Source organism: Lycium ferocissimum, chromosome 3 (assembly GCF_029784015.1).
Source record: "Lycium ferocissimum isolate CSIRO_LF1 chromosome 3, AGI_CSIRO_Lferr_CH_V1, whole genome shotgun sequence".
NCBI lineage: Eukaryota > Viridiplantae > Streptophyta > Magnoliopsida > Solanales > Solanaceae > Lycium > Lycium ferocissimum.
Window position 1 is genome coordinate 3,124,725 of NC_081344.1, and position 19,862 is coordinate 3,144,586.

Sequence of the window (19,862 nt, forward strand, 5' to 3'; positions counted from 1 at the left end):
ATGAAATTTTATCTTTTAGAAGCATAACATAAAATTTTTGATAAAATAATGTTAATTTTTGAGTAATTTTTGTCTATAATCAATTGATATCACAAGCAAAAAAGTTCCGAATAAATGAGATTGTTATGGGTGAAAATCATTTACCTTCCCCAATTTTGCTTTAAAAATTCAAACTCCCTCCTCAACTATGAACAATAGACATCCCCCCTCCCCCCAACCCACAAACACACACCGAAAACCCCTCCCAATCCTATGTAATGTCTATTTTACCCTTGATATTTTCAATTCTCCATTTATATAATTCCTTTTTATAATATACATAATATTTATTTTTCTTAACTTATTTATTTATATTTAATTTAATTTAGCATTATAAGTAGAATAATTCTTTAATGATTTTGTCACAAAATCTAATGCTAATTTTTTTGATTGTTATTTAATATTACATGCATTAAGTATGGTACATGCATATAGATGCATGTTTCAATCCTCTCTTGTATATTCTCTAATGTCTATATAGATAAACGAGTTTTGTTTGTTAATAATGAGATATTTGCTAAATTATGACTTAAAATCCATTTACAATATAAATAGATAATCTTTTAGGAATTTGTCATAAAATATACCTCTAGTTTTCTATTATTTTTATATTACCAGCATTGAATTATGTTATAAAGTTATTATTAACTATTATTTTTACTTGTATAAATAGATATTAGACTTTTAATTATTAGTAATTAAATTAATTTTTATTCTGCTCATTTATGCGTTATGGAACGTTTTAACTTATATACTCAATTAGTATATCTCACTTTTCTTTTTTTGTCTGAAAAATACTATATTTTTTTTTCATAGAAAATTTGTTACGGATTTAAAAATATATCATTTTTAAATAGTAAAATAAAAAGACAAAGGCTGATAATGTAAGGGTAAAATAGAAATTTTAAAAAGTCAATTAGGATAAAGAAGGAGGGGGGATGTCTATTGTTCAAAGTTTTTTTTCCGGGAGGGGGGGGGGGGGAGGGGAGGGGGAATTTGATTTTTAAAGCAAAACTGGGAAAGGTAAATGATTTTCACTCGATTGTTATAGAATGATTTGACTGCAATTGAAGCAACTTGCTACCACATGTTAACTATATTAAAATTAAATTTTCTTACTATCAAACTATGTAATCTATTATTTTCAAATTAGGGCCTAACTCACACCTCAAAAATTAGTTCAAAGGAGCAGGATTTCCCAAGCCATATAACGAGCTAGAGTTCTCGTCCGTCATCGATATGGCATTCCACTTCATTCACTCCCCTCACGCCCAGGTCGGGACATCTTTATTCGGGGTTCCACTGTCTCATCTGGAGCGTGAACATTCATGGACCGGGGGTATTTCCACCCCACCTCCTCCCATTGGTCCGGGGACATTCCACCCCCTTATCCAGGGGCCTGCATCGAATCAGGTCTCGTTCTGATACCATGTTAAATTAGGTCTTCAACCTAACTCTCATCCCAAAAGCTAGCTCAAAGGGAGGAGAATATCCTAAGCCATATAAGGAGCCCAAAATTCTCGTCCATCACCGATTATCATTATTGATCTTTTCTATATCTTCTTTTACTTCCTCCACATATTGAACTCTTGACTTGTTCTTCACAGTAAGGTGGAGTGGTCCTTGATGGCCATGGCTGATAAAAACGAATAGGAGGTTCTTAAAAGATAGGTGACAAAAGTACAACTAAGTTGAAAAGCTATAAATAAGACAACCAATTCTGGTAACAGAAAGTACAGTGTTTTAATTTAGTCTTCAAGTGTGGAATGGTTAAATATATGAAATGTTTTACACTTTGGTTTAATATATGAAATTCTTTTCATTGCTAATCTTAGTATTTTTTTTCAAGTGTGGAATGGTTAAGGCGTCTTTATCGTTGTTCATAAATCATACTAGTATGCTAATAGGTCCTTGATTTTTTAGCTTCATTATTGACTGTTTAAGAAGATTTATTGGATAATTTAATTAAAGACCCTTGTTATGTGAATTATGTGAAAGTTAGAACTATTTGAAGAGCCATTCACATCCTTCAATTGCAACCTTCTGCACAAGGTTGGAGCTAGGATTCATTCGAATCCAATTCGCCGAAAAATTGCACTGATATATAGGTCAAGATTATTTTTATATATGTAGTTGATGTCGAATTCCTTTGACTTTTTTTGTTGTTGTGTGGTTACTTCTTTACATTTTGAATTTTTTAGTGAATATTTAGGCCCTGCCACTACTTCGTTCTTTTCATTAGTTTAGTTGGCTTGCTTTAGTTTAATTTTGGTTTTATGTTTTCCCCATGATATAGCAGAGGAAAGACTTCGATGATGTTTCAATTTATCTTGTATGACATGAGTTTTCACTTTACTGATTAATGTGGCATGGATTTAAGTTTTATACATTTTTACACCATCAATATACTTTATGCTGTGATAGCCAATAATGCTTACTAGGTTACTAATTAATGCTTATCATAGATAATTATCTGTAATGAACTAAAGTAGTATGATTTATAAACATCTTTTACAGAGTAAATACACAGAACTTAAACTCATATAATTGGTGCCTTAGTACCAGTTATGCAAGTATCTGCAGAAATTCAGGAGTAAATTGTACGTACAACTAAAGAAGCTGCAGGAAGGAGAACCACAGAGATTATTAAGTGAATATTATTCATAAGCATCGACTCATTTGAATCTTGAACAAATTCCTAGTGAAACTAATACTATATTATATAATCAGATAATCATGTTTCAAAGAGACTAATCATTGGTTGTTGCAATATCTCCTAGACAAAAAGCATAACATTAAAAGGCGAAAGAACAGTTAAGAAGTGCTTAAGTTTGCAAATCTGCACATTTAGAGCCAACAAATTCCAGAAGGGTGTGATGCTATCCAAGAATTGTTTAATTATAGGAATCTCAAGAACATAATTTTGCGTAGTTTGTCATTTAGTTATAAAAAGCACCATTTAGATTTAGCAAATGATAAGCATGCTTTTAGGATGTCTTAATTTGTATTCAGTGAGTAAGTTGATTACTTTTACAGAAACATAATCAAATAAGGCCTTTTCCAGAGCAAAGGGAGGAAACCTACATTTTCCAGCACAATTCGTGACCAATTAGTAATTGTATGTCCAGGAAGCAGTGCGGAGCCACATTTGTATTGACATCCCTTCGCCGGAAAATGTAGTTAGGTTAAATATATTTGTAATGCATATATACTATTATATGTTAAAACTTAAACCCCCTTAGCTTCTTCTTGTTTGCTTCTTTATATTTTGACTCCCCTTAGTGAATATTCTGGCTCTGACACTGACAGGACTGTAGCACCAAAGGTATCGATCCGCCAATAGATTCTATCAGCAAGAACAGCAGCAACATCCAAATCGATAACATTTGTGGCCATATATCAAACTAATGGTCCTGGTCTCCTGGATGTCACTGTTTCACAATTCGTCAATTTTAAATAAACAACACATAAGAATTTGGATTTGGAAGAAACCTGTGCATGTGCTCTCACTATCTAGTTTGCTGCATTTTTTCAGTAAATCTAGACGACAAGCTTATCTCCAGTGGCTGTCAACATGATTGCATACAGCCAAGCCAATTGCTCTTAATGTCACTTTTCTGATGGTTCATCTTTTACCAGTTGTTCTACAGCCTAATACTTGAAAGTCTGAATAATCACAGACGTTATGTTAGTGTTGTGGAATAAGACACGTAGATGCAGATGCTCAGGTAATGGCATGGGCATAGGGCCTTCTACTAATACATCATTATATGTTAGTATAAGTTATACTGTATAACTTTTCAGTTTCAATACAGCTAAAAATGAACACTGCTGAGATGAACAAGTCTAATTTAATAAAGATCGGCACATATTAAATGATACATGCTCATTAAAAACAAAAGATTGACCCCCAATAAATAGACAATATCACAGATCTGCAATCATCCAAAGTACTTTGGTACTATCAATTCTTTATTCGGCTCAATTTTAGCTACCCACATTGATAGAACACTAGCAGGCAATATAATCCCATAGACAGAAACCATGTAGCTAAGCTGGCCAAACTTTTGCAAAGTCAACAATGCCTTGTCATGATACTAAGCACTATTTTCCTCGTTTCATGTCTTCTTTAGACCAAAAAAAGAGAGGTATTTGAGGGGGTGGGAGGGTTAATTAAGAACCCAGGAAAAATTCTTCAGGCTAAAAAATGTATGAGTACATCTTTTTTTTCATAACAGTGATACCGAGGCTAGCTTACGTGCACCTTGTTTTTGTTTTAGCTGGGATTTCATAAATGCCTCTAAACATTCCATATTCTGATTTTGTTTTCCTAAGAGATGAAGGAGAATAAGAGAGCTATTTAGAAAGGTAGTAGCTGTGTGCACTGCCTCCCACTACGCACCAAGTTTTCACAAGGATCTATCGTAAGTAATCGGCCTCGCATTTTTCGCTTTAGGCTATTATTCAACAAAAAAACAAGCTCTCTACAGCCAGGACTTACAAAATTACAACAAAGTCTGCTTAATTAGACATATAGAAACAATTTTATGCATACAAAAATATAAGAAGATAGCTATAAAAAAGATATATGCAAAATATAAGAAGATAGCTATAAAAAAATATATGCGTCTGCCGGGAGTCGAACCCGGGTCTATTGCTTGGAAGGCAATTATCCTAACCGTTGGACTACAAACGCTTGTTGACGCCTAGCCATTGTCATAATATATTAAGTTCTTTTGATTTAGTAAATTGAGCTAACAAGGTAATCTTTTCTAACGTAAATTATAGTACTCTTAAAGAATCATGGTTTTGAGACAGAATGAATTCAGAGTAGTAAGTTATTTTGAGTAATATTAACACAAACATGTACCTCTTTCTAGAATAAAGTCGTGTGGTGATTTTCATTGTTACGACAATCTTGTTAACATCTTCTATGTGTAAGATTCAACTCTCATTGAATTCTTTCGTATTGCTAGCCATGAGAGTGGCCCTAGTTGGGGGGCTTTCAATCCTTTTTTTCTTTTTCTTCTCATGGTTAAGTAATTAACATCACAGTTTGACGCATATCAGTTATCTCTACTAAATTCCTTTGATTCGAACTCTTTTTTTTTTTTTTTTTTTTGAGTCAAAGGTAACCATTTACTATAATTCCTTTGATTCGAACTATATGTCTTGATCCAATTTTGTGTAATTATCAAAAAAAAAAAATTAATGTTTGTATTATTTGTACTGATATTTTTAAGCAACGCCTTCTACCGTATATACCTACTAACTCAACCAAGAGACAAATGGTTGACACTTGGGAAAATTTATGCAGTAACACTTGGGCTAAGGTATAAATACAATAGTCAAGTAACACTCACTAAATTCCTCAGAAAATATGGTGCATTAAGACTTAGCTCCAATATACATACTAAGTACTATTAATTATCTCTTGAACAAAAAAAAAAAAAAAATTTGAAAGAGTACTAACACTTTAGTTTCAAGGGTGCAATTCTAGTTTTACGCCACCACTTAATTAGTTTTTAAACAGATCTTTCTGCCTAACATTGTCACACCCTTTCTTCTTGTACATTACTGTCTTGACTTTGTTATACATACAAAGTGGATAATTTAATAAGAACAAGAAATAAAATTAGTAATACCCGCTATCTTAGCCAAACAACTACGCCTCAGTCCCTAAACCCGCTATCTTAGCCATAGGTCAAAAGATGTGAAGAAATTTTTTGGGGGCAAAAAGGGAGCTTTTGTGTCATTCTCCTAACTTTCATCTCCTCTTAATTCCCTTAAATAGACATTAACCAAACACTCTTTTTCTCCCTCTTACATCAAACCAAACTCACATATATTATAGAAATCAGTTAGTTGACTTGTTTTTGACTTTCTTTTCTCAACAAAAAAAATGGTAGTGATTAGCTCGCTAGTAGAGTATGCAAGCCAACTTTGCACCTAGCTCATAGCTATAATATTCCTGCCATTTTCCTTTATACCTTTTTTTCCCTTCCACTTTCTCTTTGTTAACCATGGAGGCTTTGTGTAGTCTAAGTTCTTCCTCCATTGTATCAAAAAGTATTCTGAAATTGTCTAATAATAGCGGAACATGCCCGCCAAAGAAGATCATGAAAAGTGTGATACATTGCCAAAGTAGTGGTGGAAATGCAGTAAAAGCTAGTAATCTTTCTTCTGTTATAACTGAGAGGTCATCGACGATAAGCACAGATAATAGCATAGCTCACAAGCATTTAAGGAATGATGATGGTATTGGCATTATCAAATTCCTCAGAGGCAAAACATTTCTCATAACTGGTGCAACTGGTTTCTTGGGAAAAGGTTATTTCTCTCAATGCATAAGTTTCTTTTGTTTTTTATCATGTCATTTTTTGTTTACAAATGATTTTCCAACACCCTTTCTGCTGTATAAACAAATTGCAGTTCTGATTGAGAAGATTTTAAGGACAATACCTGATGTGAACAAAATATTCATCTTGGTCAAGGCACAGAATCAAGAAGTTGCTATAAATAGATTGAAAAATGAAGTATGCACATCATACTTCTGTTTTGACTCTTTGCTAACTGTTTATTTTGGTTCATTTCCTATAATTCACATAGTTTTTTCACATGTTTGCACCATATATAGATCCTCAATGCTGACATATTCAAGAACCTCAAACAAGTCCATGGGAAATCTTACGATACTTTCATGTTGAGTAAGTTGGTTCCTGTGGTTGGAAATGTTTGTGAAACTCATCTCGGATTAGACAAAGGTTTAGCCAATGTGATCGCTAAAGAGGTCGACATAATTGTTAATTCTGCTGCTAATACTACTTTTGATGAAAGGTACTTGGGAATTGCACATACCGTATCATTCTCAATCTTTTCTTGTGCCTGCAGAAAGTATATCTAGTGAAAGATTGATGATGTTGTAGGTATGATATTGCACTTGATATAAACACCGGTGGACCTAGCCGCCTAATGAATTATGCAAAACAATGTCACAACCTGAAGCTTTTCCTCCAAATATCCACAGGCAAGTAAATAGATCAGTTACCAAGAAAAGTTACATGAAACAGCATTGTTCGTCTCGTCACACCTCTCTATAAAAGCATCGTTTGTCTTGATATTTTTGGTTGCTATAATGAAATGTTGTTATAGAGAGCACATAATATAACATAGCGATGAAAGATCGATTCCACAAAAATACATGATTGTTATAGTGAAATGGTGTTATGGAGGATGACTGTTATAGAGAGTTCTGACTGTATAAAGCATTGGCTAACAGATTATGAGCAGCAAAGCTTCATGTTAGATAATAATGTGGTCATCTATTTAGAGACCATTTACTCTATGTTTTCAATTCTACTGCCAACAGCTTATGTTAACGGACAACGACAAGGAAGAATCATGGAAAAGCCTTTCTGTTCTGGAGACAGTATAACAAAAGAGACTCTTCTCTCTGGAATTCACCAAAACTCCTTCCCTAGTTTGAATGTTGAAGATGAGATAAAGCTGATTTTGGAATCTAAACAAGCTGTAGAAGATAACGTAGCGGGCCAGAAAATTAGAGAACTTGGCTTGGAAAGGTATTGCATTACATACTTCCATCATCATTCTTCTTAACAAACTATTTATACAGCATTTTTACTAAAAGAAGAGTCGTGACCTGATCAGAGCGAACAAATTTGGGTGGCAAGACACTTATGTGTTCACCAAGGCTATGGGAGAGATGATGATCGATAACATGAGAAGTGATATACCAGTAGTAATAATTCGACCAAGTGTTATTGAGAGCACCTATAGAGAACCATTCAGTGGATGGATGGAAGGAAACAGGTAATACTCTCAAAACATAACAGAATTCCATTACCTCATAATGATGTAATTAATATCGGGATAACTTTAGTCTTCCCTTCCAGGATGATGGATCCAATTATTCTCCACTATGGCAAAGGGCAGCTCACCGGTTTTCTTGTAGATCCCAACGGAGTTCTAGACGTGGTAAGTTTTTCACAAAGTTAACCAGTGACCTAATGTTGCTGCAGATGAATCTTACTTTTGTACCGGGTACTGAATGGTCAGCATTGTTGTTTTTTAACAAAAGAAACTTATAGAAATAACAGGGGATGGCTAACAGAAATATACTGGCTATGCAGTTCCTGGGAACTGTTTTATTTAGCTTTGCATTTACAGTACTTTAAGTGTTAAAAGCAAAGCAGCTAAAAAAACGATCATAATCCTAGTCTAGAATTTCTCCACAGAACAGCTCTTTGATTAACATCGAAATAACTGGCTAACAAAAAACTTAAACTATAAAATAAAGTTACTGCAGTCCAAAAGCATAATTCTAACAAGCATAAACCTCTTTCCACTTAGGTTCCAGCTGACATGGTTGTGAACGCAACGTTGGCAGCTATTGCAAAGCACGGGGCAGCAGGAAAACTGGGGAGTAACATTTACCAGGTTGCTTCGTCTGTTGTAAATCCATTAGTCTTCAAGGACCTGGCCATGTTGCTTTTCGAGCACTTCAATTCTTCACCGTATATTGACTCCAAAGGAAGACCTATTCATGTTCCAAGAATGAAGCTGTTGAACTCCATGGAAGACCTGTCTTTCCACCTCTGGCAAGACGCTATTAACAGAAGTGGGCTAACAGATACGGCTGATCCTAACGGAAAGTTGTCAAGGAAACTCGAGAATATCTGCAGAAAATCAGTGGAGCAAGCAAAGTACTTGGCACATATCTATGAACCATACACTTTTTATGGAGGAAGGTAAGAGTTTGTTTATTATCCTCGCTATCTACCTCGTAATCCTATTTTGGATTTCTGAGACTTATCGCCTGCTTGGACAAGCACTTATTTCCCTATAAGCTTGGCCAAACACCTCAACTTTCTAAATAAGCACTTTTGGCTTCCCAGAAGCTTGGCCAAACAGGCTATTAAAATAGTGAAAATTTGCCAGATTTGACAACAGCAACACTCAGTGGTTGATGGAATGCATGTCTAAAGAAGAACGATGGCAGTTTGGTTTTGATGTGGAGAACATAGATTGGAAAGATTACATATCCAATGTCCACATTCCAGGGATAAGGAAGTATGTAATGAAAGGAAGAGGGTTATGCAGTTCATCCTCATAGTATCTGCTTAGTAGAATTGTTGGTTTTCTTTCTTCCCTTTTTCCCCCTCATAGCTGTGCGATTTTAGCTGAAAAAGAAAGTGCTTCCCATTAATCACTGATGAAATAACATCGCAATGTAAGTCTATCTTAAATGCTTTTTGGGGTTCTTCTGCATGTAACACAAAAAGATTTGTGCAGGATAAAATATACTTTTGAACTAAAAGATTTATTGGTAAGGGGGAAGAGTATCACGAAGACTTGAAAAGCAGCAAAGTATTGCTTTAATCATCCAGCAGAAAGTAGTTTGTTTCATTGATAATGATATATATATTACAATTACACAAAATCTTAAAATGAGTAGCTATGAATGTATCTGTTTGTACCAACACAACAAATATGTTACTCTTTCCACTGTATGTGAAACACCAAGCATCATAAATTCAGGTGAGTGAATAGAAAAGGCACAAGATCAACCATAGACCATGCAAGACCAGCCTATTGACGGAACCTTGTACCTGTATAAACATCAAATGACTCTTGCCGAGAGAATTGAACAGCTTTTGAATATAACCTGGTTGCTTTATTTCATCCGACTTGTTAGAGAGATGATTCGGACCTATCAAGAACACGAGCAAAGAAGCAATTGCAAGTCCTACTAAGTCGATAATGACATCCTCATTTTGTGTGTAGGATAACACATGAAGGAAAATGAGTAGCAACAGAGAAAAGTTATATCAATGAGACTAAAGAACTTTTTTACTACCAAAAAGTGCAGCATGTTCAAGACAGTAATGTTGTCTTTGGCATGCCTTATACAGATTTATCCTAGTATTTCCTAATGCATTTGAGATTTTGTGACATTTTTTAGAAGCATTTAGGATTAATGAGATGGACATAAAATGTGCATACACCATTCTACAAGCAACACACTAACTGCATCGATTTAGTTTATGACTATGTTGCTCAGACTCTCCAAAAATGATGCCGCACCCGTGTGACCGTGTAGGATTCTCCAAAAAATGCACTACTTTCGAGGATCCTACACGCACCCAACAGACACTTTTAAGAGTCCGAGGAATATAGGTTTATGATACATTATTAGCTAACAGACTGCTACCTGATAATTTAAGTCAAAGAAAGAGAAAAGTTTACCTTTATAATACAGTTACCCACATAATCACGGAAGGCCATCAAACGGGTCATGTCCTTTGCCAATTTGCACTGCCAATGCCCACTCCGTTACATAAGTAGACTCAATTCACTAAATTGGACCCTTTAGAAAAAGATTCACAATTTTCACTTATTATATATTATATACAAATGTACCTTCTCTTGGTATCCACGCCAGCTTGTACGCACCTTGATTAATTACATGGGTGCGTGCTAACTCCCACCTGGACAGATGGGAAGAAATCACGTAGTGTTTTTGTTTTAATGTATACATATGTACCTATTTGCATACACAGAACAGAAGCAACAAAAGAAAAGCATACCCAAAAGAGCAAGGGAAGGAAAGCAGTGTAGAAAGGCACAGAAACAACACAAGAAAGACCAGAAAACAATGCATCCAAATATCTATGCTGGTGTTTTTGCAAAATCCATCAAATTAGAAACAGAAACATTGATAACAAACTATGTCTAAAACAACAAGAATTTCCAGAGTGACATTGTAACTAATATCTTGAGGTACCCCGTCAACAAGCGTCTGTAGTCCAACGGTTAGGATAATTGCCTTCCAAGCAATAGACCCGGGTTCGACTCCCGGCAGACGCATCTATCATTTTTAGAGCTATCTTCTTATATTTTTTTAATTTTTTTTGTTGGTGTAAGCATAGCGAAGCTAGAGCAAAAATTACACTGTATATACACAATCATAATTATTTTTACGTACAAAATAGTAGGTGTTGAATCTCCTTTGCTTTCTTCCTTTGGTTACTTCTCAGTGAAAATCCCCGCTTGGTTGAAGTACTTATAATATAACATGCTTGATCATTTCTGCTGTATTGTCATTCCTTTCAGCTCACTCTGTGTTGTTTGTGGATAGTTTTAGAACACAGCAATCAATTTCCAAGATTCTCTTTTCTCCAATATTTTTGGGTCAACCGCTTGCTTATTATCAAGCCAATGCTATCATAGATTGTGTAAAACTTATTTACGTCGTCAGAAATTCTTTTGTAGTTTTAGCCTCTCTAAGAATAGTATAAAGTAGTGATATACTTTACAGTTTACATTGTATTATAGACGTCAGAGTTTCTAATCAGTTATATAACTTTATTTAGTTTTATGACCTTTTTACAAGAGATCTTCATTTTTTACACATAAGAGATCTGAAAAAAGCACAGAAGAGATTTGAAAAAGCCATTTTCTTCTATTCAAATTGTAAGAGGGCAAGAGATTCTATTTTCATGTTATGTACTCGAAGAAGAGTTCACGACGAAATTGGATTTTAATACTACCACAGTTCAAAAGAAAATCGACGTATAAACATTTGTTACGACATAAACGAAGTTTGAAGTCTTCATTTAAAGTACATTATAGACGACAAATTCTAATTTCAGATGATGCACCTGCACAAATGATAGAAAGATAATACAATTTCAGAGATTTTGGAGCTTTTTTTTTTTTTTTTTTGCACGGATTAGCCCTTAGTTTGGGGTGGTCTTTAATTTTTGCTCTTCAAATGGCTGGTCTTTAAGTTTTGGCCTTCGCACCTAGCTCAGTAAAAAAAAAAATCGAAAGGCAAAATTTGGGTTTGAGGGATAAAAATTAAAGACCACCAATTTGAGGGTCGAAAATTAAAGACCACCCCCAGCGAAGGCCAAACCTGCAAATTGAAGTGGCTGATTGAGCTGGATCTGGCCCAAGACACCCAAGACCAATGTTGGGCTAGATCTGGCCTGAGATTAGTAGGTGGGCCATATATATTGTACATAGTAAAATTTACTTGGCATAGCTTACATTATTACCTATTTATGGAACATAACTAAACTTTACAATAATTATATTTAGTAGCTAAAATATAACATATTTACTTCTTATAACTACCACTTTTTTATCACTCATCTGATAACTTTCCACACCCCTAAATTTAAGCAAAAAAAAAAAAAAACGTCCCTCTCTCCTATCCCCCTAAATACATGCCATTATGCCCAATATCCCTTAATTTCCTCCAATTTCAAATCAGTTTTATAATAGTTCAACTTCCTTGTTTATCTCTAATTAACCACTCATTAATTTCACTCATAATTCAAATCTAAATCCCAAAAAAAGGTAAGATTCTATACTGATTTTTACGTTTCACCGTGTATTTAACTTATATTTTCATTTTTTTTTTCCACTTTGGATTGATATTTTAATAGTTGTTTTTTCATATATATTTTGGCTATGTTTTTAATTATATTTTGATTATTATGTTCAATATTACTTATTCTGGTTTCTGATTATATATTTATATATATTTTTCATATATTTTGACTATATTTAGAAAAATTTCGGAAAAAAAAATTGCAAAGAAAAACGTTGTTACCTCAATTATGACTATATTTTGGCTATATTTTAATTGTATTTTTGATTATTACGTTCAATATTACTTATTCTGGTTTCTGTTGACTATATTTTAGATATATTTTTCATATATTTTGACTATATTTTTCAAAATTTTAAAAATAAAAAAAATCAAAAAGTTACGGTTGAAAACGTTGTTACCTCAATTATGAACTCAACTTGAATTCGATATTTCAAATGATGAATTCAAATATATATTCATCGTTTTAAAACGAGCTCGTTCACCGGTTTGATATTGTTATTTTTCAAAGTTTTTTGATGAACTAGTTTTTGAACTTTTTTTTTTTGGTTAAAAATATGAATGTACTTTTTGAATTCAAATTTTTTTTGAATTTATTAGTCGTTTGAATGAGATATGAGATCGATATGGAATGGGAGGATATTTGCGTGAATCGGGGAACATTAAAAACCGATTTTAATTTAAATTGGAATAGATTTTGTTTCCATAAATATAACACTTTCGCTTTCGCCGTGTGTATTTCCGTTATATTTATCCTATATTTAAGTCGACGCATCTACTAGCTAAATATAGGTCCTCTAGCTACGAATTGTAAATGTAGAACATATAGTTATAGGTTGTTAGAAGGAGCTAAAGGGTAGCTGTTTGTGAAAATTTTACTTGTACATATTCAATTCAATATTACTGTTAGGCTATTTTTACATCTGATTGTAGGTTACATTTGTTCATCCTTCACACAGTATTAGCAACACCGTACATGACATCTCCCCGTGGGGGGGGGGGGGGGGAGGGGGGGTGTGGTGAAGCTACAGTTTATTTATGGATTCGGTAGAATTCAGTAGCTTTGTTCAAATATCATGTATATACCGTATTAACAAAGTTCATTTACTATGCATAAATAATTTATATAAAATCCAATAAGCTGACTTTTCTAAAATCCAAAAATCAAAATCCTTAACTTTGCTTTGGTACGACATCCAATAGTATCTTCGTCTATCATATTGTTAATGGAAATGGTCAAATTCCACGGAAGAAATCATTTTAATAAAACATGTTACATCACACTTGATCATATTGTAAGTAATCATAAAGTTGACCTAAAAGTTGCTTATTCATTTTTTAGCTTTAGATAATAAAGTGAAAAAACATCATGATGTAAATCTGCTATCAATAAAATGGTGACACATCCATGTTACTTAATCCAATCGTTTTGGTTTTGGCTCTTAAAAGAATGAGTCCCATTTTATTACCATTTGCATTTAACAACCAATTTAACTTTTGGCGGCTTTTATCAGTCACTTAAACAAGAATTTTTTAGCTTCTACAACAGCTATTTGTTCTTTGGATGATCTTGAAGATGCACATTACTATTACAAAAAAATTAATTGAACAAGAACGAGGTCAAATCATGTGGTAACTCTAGAGCCAAATATCCCACGGGCAGCAACATATTAAGTTGTTTGGTTCATGAACTAGGTAGGTCATTATAATGTCATGATACCGAAGTCTAAAATTAGCTTTGTTTAGTTTAAACACCTTCATATTTATATTTATTAGGTATTCTTACTAGAGCAAAATGTCAAAATTGCCTCTAGATTATGCGGAATGGAACAATTTTATCATCTGTTAAAAAAGTATCTCGTTCCTATCCCTGTTATTATCAAATTAAAGTGGCTTCCTACCGTTATCGTTATTAAAGTTGCTCGAGTTCACCCTAATAAGTTAATGACAACAACTAAAGAGAAAATTTACATCATTTGTAAAGTTTAAGGGCAAATTCGACCCATTTAGTTAGTAACTTAATTACTTACAATAGTAACTTTATAGATTGTGGACTATTTGTATCCCTCTAAAATTTAGATTTACAACAAAAGATATAACGGAATATGTAAATTGGAGCGTGTCACACTGCATAGAGAACTTATCTATTATTGTTGGACTCAATCTATAAATCAATGATTTTATATCTTTAAATATGACTAATACCTGTTGTTGAAAATTAGTGTACTATTGGCAGGCCATTGAGGTAAATTAAATTCCCGGAATAATGTATCCAAGTAATTTCTTGTGACTAGAAAAATAAAAGAGGAAAAAAAATACTCTTATTGAACTAATTTATAAATAAGGAAAATTTCGTTATTAACTGAATTCGTTAATTCTACAGGATTATCTTGTTCACACAATGTATTCGTGTCATATAATTTTCTAACGAATTTAGCTTTTCCTCTCACAAGTAATCAAGCCTAGTAGTGAGAAGAAAAGTACTTTATTATTATTACTAGAACACTTTTTTTATTTTTTATAAAGAAACCAACTTATAAGAATTTAAATTATATAAAACTTATTCAAATATAGTTCTACTATTGTAAATATTCCTGCTGAAATAAAACACCAACATTATAAAGATTGTTGTCAGTATGTAAAATACGTTGTTAACAATTAAAAAGGATCAACAGAGATTCGAAAATCTCTCATGCTAACTTACCGTTTGAATAAAATAAAATGATCCTATAAAGAGTAGGTTTTTGCGTTTTATTTTCAGATTTTTCGTGCTATTTTTTACTTATATCCAATAAATAAAAAGTCATGTATTTAAAATAGCATTAATAATGAGCTATAAAATATATCTGCGAGCAATAGAGGCTCTAATATGACTGATTTTCGTTGAGCATTTCAATAAAGACTTGTCATTTTCAAGTCTACGGGTAATGTTTTCCACTTTAGTCAGTTTAACCAAGTCTATGGGTTAATATTTTCTAATATAATCCTTTTCCTTTTTCTTTTCTTGTCGCTATCATTTTCTCTTTTAAAATTTGTCCATTTGTCTTTTAGTGTGTGCCATTCTTTTTGTATGATCATCTTTTGTTTTTCTAGGGTTGAGAAAAAAAAAATCTTTTGTTTTCTATTGAAGTGGAGAATGATCTAATTTTGCTTGTCAATTTATCGTAAGAACTACTTTATTCTTTTGGGTGATGTTACAAGGGGCATTTTCTACATAAGACAGTCATCAAAAATACAATTTATAATTATTCAGAAAGTAATAACACAGCCCGCCACAACAATAATAGCAGTAATATAATACCAGTCAAAATTAAGAAGGATATGTATAACCATATAGCTAACCATTGAGACTAAAACTATGTGATTTGTTTTTCAATCATAGTTGTTGCAATAGTGAAATCTCATTATTAGGCTAACATTCTAAACATTCAAAATTATAACGTACATCATGTATAATAAATTTAACTTGTCAAACAGTATAACATTGAGGGCTAGTCTTGTTATATTTTTATTTTAATGAGAAAAAATTTAAATAGATGTACGTGGTCATTTCACAATTTTTATAGCAATTTGCCAAAAATTAAATACTCTGATTAATGATTTTTTCGAATACTTGTACATGACTCAAAAACATATCAAAAGAGTTGAAGAGTGAAGTACTTTTTTAATAAATACTAAGAAGACTTATATATGTGGGTTTCTAGCTACTTGCGGATGCCGATCGATAACAACCACGACTTAAGTTACCGGCTATAGAAAATACTTATGATAAGAATGAACTCCCCTTATCCACAGACTAGATATTCTATATATCGTGATGCAAGAAAGCAATAACCCTTAGCTGGCCGTTATTTGTTTGCCACAAGAAACATTAGGGAAAACTTATGTTACTATATTATTATAATTATGTCTATATAGGTCACAAACTAGCAGGGATTTAGAATGAGCACTAACTAATTGGTTTATGTGTTAATTAGCCCCGCTTATGGATGAACAACCTAATTCTAATAAGGGTAAAGTCTGCGCATATTCTATCCTTCCCAGACCCCACTTGTGAAATTACACTTGATATGCTGTTGTTGTAATAAAGTGAAAGAAAAAAGATAAGCTACTTACAACCATTGAAGTTGTGAGAACAATCGATTCTTCAATGTTGTTAGGATTGACTTTTTAAAAGTAGCTTATAAGCTAAAAGCCATAAGTTGGGAATATCCAACTTGTGGCTTTTGGCTTATTTTTTACTCCCTCCGGATCAAAGAAAGAATCCACTTAGCTTTTTTTTCTTGGACCAAAAAAAGAGTCCACTTAGCAAATCAAGAAAGAATTAACCTTATTTTTTCATATTTGCCCCTATTAAGTGTTTTATGATCAAATCCCAATGCCTATTTAATTAGGAGTAGTTTAGTGAAATTATCTATTTTTGCCTAGAAATTAGTATTTTCTTAAGGGGTGTGCAAATGGCTAAGTGAACTCTTTTTTTTATCCGGAAGGAGTACTTTTTAGCCTAAAAGTAAGATTAAAAGCATTTTTTTTTATTTTATCCAAATACTTCAAAAAGTGTCAAAAAAAAAAACTTAAAGGCCAATAAGCACTTCAAATAAGTCAATCCAAACACCCTCTTAATTTGTTTTAGAGGGAATGGAATGTAAGAGTGTAGAAGGTTTTGGAAAAAGTAAAGTTTTCATCAATTTGCGTCTCAAAACTGCTATGTCATTTTCAACTGGTAGGAACCTTGGACTTTTTTCATTATACTGTAATTTATTTAAATCAAGAAAACGATGTACTTAAAAACAAATAGAAGGCCCTGCTTGGAACAGTGGCGTATTCAGGATTTTCATTTAGGGGATTTGAAAAAAAAAATGCTAAATATAATTTATTCAGGGTGTTCAAAAGTTAAGTTATGTACATTAATATAGAAAATTTATCCTATATATATACTGTAATTTTTTGCCGATGAACACCCACAGCACTCTTTAAATCCGCCCCTGGTTTGGAAAGCCACCAAGGTAATTAGAATTGGGTATAATTACACAGTTTGACGTGTTGTTTGGTTAGGTGGGAATTGGGTGTAATTATACTCTCCAATTCTCGGGGGGGGGGGGGGGGTGAGAGTGGATGTAATTATTGGGTTACTTTTTAGTTTTTTTTTTTAATTTATTTTTATTTCTATTATTGTAAATTTTTAATTATTTTTATTTTTAAAATATTTTTTTTTATATTATTTATCTTTCATTCCCTTTTTTCTCATTCCCAATCTATTCTTGTGATTCCATGTAATTGCTCGTATTTATTTTTATTATATTCATTTAGCATAACTGTGTTATTATACTATTTTTTGAAACTACCTCTTTGTATTAGAAAGAATGAGTCATTGACAAACTTAGCATATAACGAGTGATGTTATTAAAGTAGAATCTCGTGAATGAGGATATAACTTATATTTTCCCTAAAATTATATTTACTTAAGTTAAGTTGGAACTTACTTATGTAATGTTAAAATTTGACATAAGAGTATTATTTTTATTTTATTTTTTGGATTTTGAATTTAGGTTATATTTACCATTTTAATTTATTTGCTTTAGTACTATTGACTTGTTATTTCACATTGCATGCTGTTAATTTTTCACTTACATTTGACTTTTTTTTTTGTCAAACATTTGAATAATATTATGGCATTATATTTATAATTTTTTTTTTGTCAAACACCCAATCAATGATGTTCTCACAAAAATTTTTACTTAATTTTTATAATCAATTAAAATACTATTAATTTGAAATATATATATCAATTATTTTTTGCAATATTAGTTACAAATATATGATTATTAATTAATATATTTTCAAGAAATAATGTGCTGGTAAATACATGTTTAATATCATCTATAAAGGCACACATTTTTCAAAGATTAATTTTAAATTTTTGATAATAAATTTTATTTTTAAATTAAATTAACCATGTAATTACACTTGTGCAACCAAACAGTTATTCTGTAATTACACTGTAATTATGTGATGACAAACAAACAGGTCGTTGTAATTACAATGCTGTGTAATTACTACCCTAGTAATTATACCAATTCCAATTACCAGGTGGCTTTCCAAACAGACCCTAAGTTGAGTTTAAGTTGCAAGTAATCAGTGGTAGAAAGCAACATGAACCCGATATAAGCAGGGCAATGGCATGAGGCTTTGTAAGTTATGGTGAGAAAGTTTTTTAGTCAATTATGTTCATTTAAAATAATTTTTGACTTTATATTCGAATTTTTGTGACAAATATACTAATTATATCTCTTAGCGGCAGCATTATGATCTATAGGTATTCTATTTGGATCATTATTAGGGTCCCGTTTAGTTGTATATTTTAGAGCAAATTAATTACTTTGTAGACTGCTAATTGCATTTTAGTTTAATACATGGCAGTGCGACAAACTGTGAAGGGTGATCAAGTATTTTTTGGAAATTGCACGGAAATCCGCAGCTGCTAGCTTCGGATGCACATTGGGTAACCTGCTCACTGTGCAATAGCTCGCAAACCACACAGGAGATGTAAACCTCACTAGGCAAGCTTGGTGTGGACGGCGACCGAAAGCCGGGTGAGGGGAATCGATCGTGTCTCCCACGTGGGAAACCACCCAGCCAACCAAATCTTGAACGCTCGTAACAAAAATTCTAACTTCAATGGTAGTTGAGTAATAAGACTTAAATACAAATAAGACCCAAAGCTATAATTTCCAAAAGTAAGACTAGGGCTAACAAATAAACGGGTTGGGCTGAATTTGGGAGAGTCAAAATGGGTTGAGTTAATTAGTAAATGGGCCATTGAACCAATGACTTGTCCAAAAATTATTTGGGCGGAAATGTGCTAACAAACGGGTCATAACTCAATCTACCCAATCTTACTAAGTTATAATTTATACAACAACAACAACATAACTAGTGCAATTCCATAAGTGGTATCTGGGGAGGGTAGTGTGTAAGTAGACATTACCCCTACCTTGTGAGGGTAGAGAAACCGTTTCCGATAGACTCTCGACTCAAAAAAGACATATCAAATCAGGAATATATGAAAAGGAAATTACAATATTGAAGAAGCCATATAGAAAATAATGCATAAAAGAACAGTAGTAACAACAAATAATACGATAACTGAAGCAAAGGAAACAACAAGTAATAATAAAATATAAAATAAAAGATAGAGGAGAGTAGTAATAATAATACTGATAAGAAAAATTTGACAACGCTCGACTACCTACTAACATTCTACCCTAATCTTCGACCTTCATATCCTCTTATCTAGGGTCATTTCTCGGTAAGCTGCAGTAAGTTATAATTTCAATATCTATTTCTTTATAATTTATTTAAGTACCTAGTAAAACTTTTTTTCTTTATTATGGTTATATATAAT

The 19,862-nt window shown here is 32.6% G+C and overlaps 2 protein-coding genes, 1 long non-coding RNA gene and 2 other non-coding genes across 5 annotated transcripts in view; 3 read left to right on the forward strand and 2 right to left on the reverse strand.

Annotated features, from left to right (window-relative positions):
- Positions 1-4,663: 4,663 nt before the first annotated feature.
- TRNAG-UCC (transfer RNA glycine (anticodon UCC)) lies at positions 4,664-4,735 on the reverse strand. The gene has a single exon. It is a non-coding gene; the product is annotated as a tRNA-Gly (tRNA).
- Positions 4,736-5,834: 1,099 nt separating this feature from the next.
- On the forward strand, positions 5,835-9,172 carry LOC132049280 (fatty acyl-CoA reductase 2, chloroplastic). The gene is made up of 9 exons (XM_059440030.1): positions 5,835-6,369; positions 6,472-6,575; positions 6,677-6,876; positions 6,966-7,066; positions 7,409-7,619; positions 7,708-7,869; positions 7,953-8,034; positions 8,410-8,807; positions 8,998-9,172. The coding sequence occupies exons 1-9, from the start codon at positions 6,063-6,065 to the stop codon at positions 9,170-9,172; spliced, it is 1,740 nt and encodes a 579-aa protein (XP_059296013.1). The 5' UTR covers positions 5,835-6,062.
- Positions 8,284-10,625, reverse strand: LOC132049281 (uncharacterized). Its single transcript, XR_009413070.1, has 2 exons — positions 9,669-10,625; positions 8,284-9,239 (listed from the first exon to the last, which is right to left on the reverse strand). It is a non-coding gene; the product is annotated as an uncharacterized LOC132049281 (long non-coding RNA).
- A 229-nt stretch (positions 10,626-10,854) lies between these two features.
- Positions 10,855-10,926, forward strand: TRNAG-UCC (transfer RNA glycine (anticodon UCC)). Its single transcript has one exon. It is a non-coding gene; the product is annotated as a tRNA-Gly (tRNA).
- Positions 10,927-11,958: 1,032 nt separating this feature from the next.
- LOC132049288 (small ribosomal subunit protein eS28-like) overlaps positions 11,959-19,862 on the forward strand; it is an 83,919-nt gene continuing 76,015 nt past the window's right edge. The window contains exon 1 of the mRNA XM_059440037.1: positions 11,959-11,969. The gene's annotated coding sequence lies outside the window, so the exon portion shown is untranslated. The remainder of the gene's footprint in view (positions 11,970-19,862) is intronic.

Excerpts from the sequence above, each read along its gene's own strand:
- LOC132049280 (XM_059440030.1), top strand. The coding sequence starts at position 6,063 with ATGGAGGCTTTGTGTAGTCTAAGTTCTTCCTCCATTGTATCAAAAAGT. Across the intron at positions 7,620-7,707 it reads AGAGAACTTGGCTTGGAAAG|AGCGAACAAATTTGGGTGGC; the intron begins GTATTGCATTAC and ends TGACCTGATCAG. Across the intron at positions 7,870-7,952 it reads GGATGGATGGAAGGAAACAG|GATGATGGATCCAATTATTC; the intron begins GTAATACTCTCA and ends CTTCCCTTCCAG.